This window comes from Phaseolus vulgaris, chromosome 2 (assembly GCF_051622355.1).
Source record: "Phaseolus vulgaris cultivar YP4 chromosome 2, ASM5162235v1, whole genome shotgun sequence".
In the NCBI taxonomy this organism is placed as follows: domain Eukaryota; kingdom Viridiplantae; phylum Streptophyta; class Magnoliopsida; order Fabales; family Fabaceae; genus Phaseolus; species Phaseolus vulgaris.
Genome location: NC_143499.1, coordinates 4,139,934 through 4,146,331, shown reverse-complemented (window position 1 = coordinate 4,146,331; position 6,398 = coordinate 4,139,934). Strand labels below are relative to the sequence as shown.

General features: G+C 30.4%; 1 protein-coding gene across 6 annotated transcripts; it reads left to right on the top strand.

Moving 5' to 3' along the window:
* The first annotated feature begins 1,199 nt into the window (after positions 1–1,199).
* On the top strand, positions 1,200–5,936 carry LEW1 (Undecaprenyl pyrophosphate synthetase family protein). Of its 6 annotated transcripts, none has more exons than XM_068611551.2 (8): positions 1,200–1,326; positions 1,594–1,646; positions 2,216–2,486; positions 2,573–2,634; positions 3,530–3,725; positions 3,804–3,900; positions 4,675–4,757; positions 5,473–5,936. In XM_068611551.2, exons 2-8 carry the CDS (start codon positions 1,599–1,601, stop codon positions 5,478–5,480), a joined length of 765 nt encoding a protein of 254 aa, XP_068467652.1. In that variant the 5' UTR covers positions 1,200–1,326; positions 1,594–1,598; the 3' UTR covers positions 5,481–5,936. The 6 variants fall into 6 exon arrangements, 4 of the variants coding, with proteins under 4 accessions (XP_068467652.1, XP_090154241.1, XP_068467651.1 ...); XR_016518371.1 differs by having other exon boundaries at positions 1,209–1,326; positions 3,525–3,725; XM_090298115.1 differs by having other exon boundaries at positions 1,217–1,326; positions 3,525–3,725.
* The last annotated feature ends 462 nt before the right edge of the window (positions 5,937–6,398 follow it).

Here is a 6,398-nt window from a genome sequence, read left to right as displayed (position 1 = left end):
GATTTTATTTGACTTTTATCATTTTTTTAGACAAATATTGATATTTGGATAATGTATAAATGAAGAAAATCAGTAATTTAAATGGTTCTTCTAATCTCTTACAAACTAAAAAGATGTGTAAATATCATTTTAAGACAACCCCAAGAAAGGTTGGTTCAATTGTAGACAACCTCTGAAATAAGTATACACTTATTTACTTTATTATTTCATTTACATCATCATCCTTATTTTTTTTTAAGAGCACAGCATAAAATACGCATGTGATACCTTTTAAATAGAGTAACATTATATATATATATATATATCAAATTTACTCACATTTTTTACGACTTACAATTTGCATACGTCATTCTTCTATTTTTTTTTATGTCTTTATGTTGTGCAATTTTTCAATATTATTTTAAATAGAGTAGTATTATTTTGTTACAATGTTTTATCAACACTCATTTTATTATATATTACCTGTGTTATTAATTATATATTTTTCTTTCTTTGTATCTCCATCACTAATTAATACTTTATTTCTTTTACAACTTGTACCTTGATTTGTTCATAAAGTCTAATTTCGACTAGTTTTATAAAATATAATTTCGACTAACTTGATTAAGAAGTGAAATTTACATTTAATTCAATCTTATAAAATCGATTTATAAAATGAATTTTGCACTATTAAATGTTTATATTTTTTTATCGATGTAAGATTTTCAACATACCTCTTTTACGTTCAAATTTGTTAACTCGTGCGTGCGTGACTATATAATGAATGATCCGATAGTTGTTAATTTGTGCATGAGACTATATAATGGATGATCCAATAACGAGTATACTGATAAAATCAATAAATTCCCATTAAGATAGACACTAAATGACTTTATACCATATTAAGAGGTTAATATAAAGTTGACTTATAAAATGAAGTTTACATCCTCTTATATATTATTAATGTTTGTATTTCTAGTCGGTGTGAGATATTCAACAAGTTTTTACAAATATTTAAAAAAAAACATAGATTAAAATGAATGATTAAGTCAAGAGTACAATTTTTTTTATCAGTATTGTTGACTAAGAAAGATGCAAAAGGTTATAATGAAAATAAAGAAAGATGAATATATAAAAATAATTTAATAAGATAAGTCTATAAGTTAAATATTATAATAGTCAACAATAATTTATATGGTGAGTCAAATAATAGTTTCCTCAATCTATCAAAAAAATCGACACTCAAAAATACAATAATTTAAATAATTTTCATCTTCACTTTGTTCTCTCTAATTACTCTCTTGGCGCCGCAAATTAAATGCTTGTGTCGTTCGGTTTCTCTTTTAGGTGCCATTCCGATTCTCTCTTATTCTTGTCGTGGTTATCCCTATTCTCTTTGTTGTTTGCTGAATCCTAACCCGGTTTTGTTCGCCTCTGCTTCTTCTTCCTCTCTTTCTACGTTCTTCGTTGCAATTATGCATTCACGTCTCTGTTAGTCTATTGCTTTCTGCCTTCACGTTTTGGTTTCTCGCTTTATCGATTCATCTTCTTCCGTTTCCCACTTTGATTTTCTCATTTTCAAATTGATCTAATTGATGTTTTTCATGCTTTTAGGATCCATGGATTTTAGAGATGGAGCTCACAAGTTTTCTCGGTTTATTGTTGCTGTAAGTCTTCACCTCTTCATATCCTTCAGCCCAATCTTCCATCAGTACTACAACTCTCTGCAAACTGTATTTCAAAGAAATTTTGCATAATGAAAGTTAGGTATTCAATTTTTCTTAATTGATAAAATAGCTAAATTATTCAATCTTTTTTTAGGCATATATGAATACTGATTTTAATTTTGTAGTTGCAATATCAAGAATACTTAGTAATATTCTGAGAGATATCTATTTCATATTAAGGGCTTTTAGTAGAAACAAAGTATTCATTCAATTTTATAGCCAATTGTTAGTTATTGACTTGAGTTCTAATTAAAAGTTGTTTAGAGACCCTGTGATGTTCTGCAGCTAATTCTTTGAATTTCAAGCACTTTATCTCTTTCAAATATCATGCTGTCTTAGACACATCTTTAACTTCAATAGAGATTGACTTCAAAGTATCTAAATACATCTTTGATCTATATATTGTTGAACACAAAGATATTTAACGTTAAGGGTTAGTCTATGCAACTGAGAATATCCTTTTCCATTCAACCTAAAATTTAAACGTCCATTCATTGTGGGTTGTACAGATTGGAGATCTCTGGCTTCGATTGCTATGGTACTTTCTGCAAATAATTGTCAGCACATGGTATTCCATAGTAGTCGTGGGTAATTTGTTGGAAAGCTATTTCATCTCTCGTGGAGTACTAGAGAAATACAAGTCTCATCATTCAGAAAAGGTTCAGTACCTTGCCATTGTCATAGAAAGTGAAGAAGCCTATCAGATTTCCGAAGTTGTTAAACTGTTGAAGTGGCTGGACTCTATTGGTGTGAAGAATGTCTGCCTCTATGACATGAATGGTATGAAAGGTTTGGAGAATCAGTGATGTTAAAGTTTCTTTTACTCAGGTCATATAATAGTTTTTTCCTTGAACTCTTCATTCTAGGAGTATTGAAGAAATCTAAGGAAACCATATTTCAAAATTTGAAGAATGCAAAATCCATCGAGGTACCATATAATTGTTTCTTTGTTAATCTATTAATAAGTTTGACTCCGGTTATGATTTTAACCTGCATGTGACTGGTTTTCCATAATTTTCACATGTTAATCAATTTGGATCCCACCTTTTCCTCATTTTATTTTGATTGATTCTTTGATTTCTTTCTACTGTTCAATATAGGGGATGGGGAAGGATATAACCAAACCTTTATTTAGATTCTGGTAGATGATGTATCCTTGATTAAATTGGTTTTACACATGAAATTGGTTGAGTACATCTGATCTCATTTCCGTTGTCCTTTAAAAAGTTCATAATGATGGGGCTTACTTATAGTATTTGACTATTTGTGGTGCATTATCTAAGAAATTATTGATAAGAATATGAAATACATAATTCTGTTTATGTATTATTAGCTATGTGGCTTTCTAATTGAGACTTGACTTGATGCACATTTATGATATGGTGAAAATTAATGGAGATAAAAGCAAAGAGAAGGAAATGAACCTAGACAGTTATTATTTATTTTAGGTTCTTTGATGGTAGGTTAAGAATTGGAGTGACAGAAAATAGGAATGAAATAGTACCTTTGTACCCCCTAGAATATTTCTCTAAAGAGGAAGTGAGAAAGGAGAAAAAAGACTTTATACAGGAACCGTCTTCTTTTCTTTTTTTTCTTCCAATAATAATAAAAATGTTGATAATTTCTTCCTTTTCTTACTCATCTAAGCAAAAGAAGGGAAAGATGATCATTCTTGTCATTTGTTTTCTTTGTATTTTCTCTCTGCCTCCAGAAAATGCATTAGTAAAAAATATGGATCATAAATGCCATTGCTGTCAAGCATAAATAGTAACTTCTGCTGCCATGTCACTTGTTTGATCTGATCTAGCATTAACTCAGTGCAGGAAGTTAGTCAAGTTGTCATTCACCATGCTCCAGTTCACATGACTATAGAGTTTCTTTCTTATGTGGATGGGAAGGAGGCAATGGCCAAAGCAGCTAACTTGGTTTTTGTGGAGAACATGACGCGGCATAACTTCGGTGAACTAGATGCTCAAATATTGTTAGAACCTCACTTGAATGAAGCATTGCAAATTGTTGGTATGTTTGCTTTCTAGACCTACTAATAGTTTAAGAGTTGACTGCCTTGTTGAAAAAAGTACTTATCATTATTATCAGGTAGCAAAGGCCCCGAGCCTGACCTTTTACTGGTTTATGGACCTGTGAGGAGCCATCTTGGTTTTCCTGCATGGAGACTTCGCTATACAGAGATCGTGTAAGTTCTTAGAGGAAACTATTATTTTTTATTATATCAGTGAAAGTGATAAAACGTTTGTTTTTTCACATGAAATGAAGCTAAAAGCGGTAGTTTTGTTACATTGTCGTTCTGTTCTGAATTAGTTCTTAACTTGGAATGGTCGGTTGATCATTTATAAATGAAATTAGTTTAAATCTCGGTCTGATTCAGCTCGTCTTTTATGCTCTATGTTCCACTCTTCTTTTATGGAGCAGTGGCTACTCCATAATTCTATTTCAGAGACATTATACCTTCAAAGTTAAACGTAAACCTCCTTCCCATGCATCATAGGCTCTGCTCTGTAGGTGATGTGAGGACTTGTTTATAATTTTTTATGAATGTTGACTATACAACTATACATGAAAACTCAATATTAAAAGTTAGTATCTCATGATCGCTTAAGAAAGCTATATACATTTATCTTTTATTGTTAGAAAACTGAGAACCAACAGCCTCGAGTACTACACAGTTTTTTTCAGAAGATTTGGATATTTAGGACCTAAAGGACGAACCACAATCCACAATGATAGAGAAAGACTGAAAATTTCTATTTTTCATTTCTGTACAAATGATTACAGCATACACACACACAAAGAATTCTAGTAGACAGTACTAGGCAAAGGGCCAATGCTACCAAGGTTCAATCAATTTTGGTTTTGGGCAAGACTTGGATCATGCGTATTCTGATTTATTTTTTACATTTTTTTCTTCCTTTTGATAGATTCTTCTGACCGAATTTTGTCTCTATTACAGACATATGGGATCGTTGAACTTCATGACATATGGTTCCTTAATCAAAGCCATTTACAACTTCACGAAAGTGCGCCAAAATTATGGTAAGTATTCTCTTAGTGAGTCATTTACTGGTCAACCATGGTTTGATCCCCAATAAATTAGTATCTCCATTTTACTGTTTGGATCTCCCTTAGTTTGCTAAATCATGGGAGATTAGCCTAAAATGGATCCCAGTTCTCAAGGAGAAATAAATACTAACGAATAGCAGAGTATATTGAAAGACATCTCCGTACTTTTATGTATGATGTTGCCTTTGGACTACCGGCTGAATTAGTATTAAATAGAGTTATGCACTATAAGGATCGGACACGTCTCTTAAATGGTGTGTCCGTGTCAGATACACGTGTCAAACACTGACACTCATACGAGACTCGTAGGACATGTATTTATTGGATTTTTAACAATTTTAGCACAGTTCTAACACAATTTTGAAAAGGAGAAATACATAAATTTTCTAAAAACTCAAACTTATTGTATAAATTTTTATTATGATTATAAAAATAAGGAACAAATCATTTTAAACTAACCATCAGAAACAAAACATACTTGTGCACATAAATCTTTATTGTCAATTTATATAATTATGAATTATATAATATATAGATCTGTGTCCCCGTGTCCTACATTTTGAAAATTATATGTATCTCCGTGTCCGTGTTGTATCAGTGTTTGTGCTATATAGGTTATGCGTTATCCATAGACTATTACAATTTTGTATTCATTTCGTCATTCATATTTTTCCCGGGATTACTACAGGTAAGTAGAGAAGGAATTAACTGCACTAGCAGCACAAAGCGCTGGCTTGAAGATTAGAAAAGTAACTAGCTGAGATATCTTCATGGAAAAAGTGCTTTCTCATCCTGCTAGAGAGATAGAATTGCAAGTGATGACGAGGAACAAAAGGTCTCTGCTAACCAGGGTGTATTTTTATTTGATGCCACCACGGGATACTGATATTCCTCACAGGTATATCAAAACCCGTTAACATGGTGAAACTGAAGTAGATATTTTTGTTCATTAGACACGCAGTGAAACCAGGTTTGTTCCAACCATGATCTTAGTTCAACTGCATATAGAACATGTACTCATTAAATTTATATTTTGAATAATGTATGATGTTTTAAGGAACAAAATAAGAAATTACGATATAGTAAATCAATAGAAACAATTAAGTTATGTGTTTTATAAGATAAAAATAAATAAATGATAATAGTTTAATATGTTTGTAGTCCCAATAAAATTAGAATTTTTTTATTCTGGTCTTTATAAAAAAATTTCTTTGTTTTTCATCCTAGAAAATTGAAATAACTTTTAATTCTTATAAAATGTATGAATTTTAGCTGGTTCCTTTTTTTTTTAAATTTCATCTCTAAAATTTTAAATAGTTGTTTTAGTTCTTAATATTTATTTCAAGATAAATAAAAAAATTATTTACAAATTTTAATAATATTTTCAAGTGATGCAAGTATAATTTACAATACTAATGTGTATCACTTATGATTATTTAACTTTTGTTCAACATATGAATACTTAATTAGTGTTACAGAAAAAGTGGTATTAATTTTAGAGGGATAAAGAACAAACATAGGTAGAACAAAAAATCCAAAAAATGGTTCTTCTTATATAAATAAATTATGAAAGAAATGAGAGGATAATGTAACTTTATATAATAATTTTAGAAG

What these genes read in the sequence shown, in the direction of transcription:
- LEW1 (XM_068611551.2), top strand. Translation starts at nt 1,599, where the DNA reads ATGGATTTTAGAGATGGAGCTCACAAGTTTTCTCGGTTTATTGTTGCT. An exon ending in TTTCTCGGTTTATTGTTGCT is followed by an intron (nt 1,647 to 2,215) that starts GTAAGTCTTCAC and finishes TGGGTTGTACAG; the next exon opens with ATTGGAGATCTCTGGCTTCG. An exon ending in TGAAGCATTGCAAATTGTTG is followed by an intron (nt 3,726 to 3,803) that starts GTATGTTTGCTT and finishes CATTATTATCAG; the next exon opens with GTAGCAAAGGCCCCGAGCCT.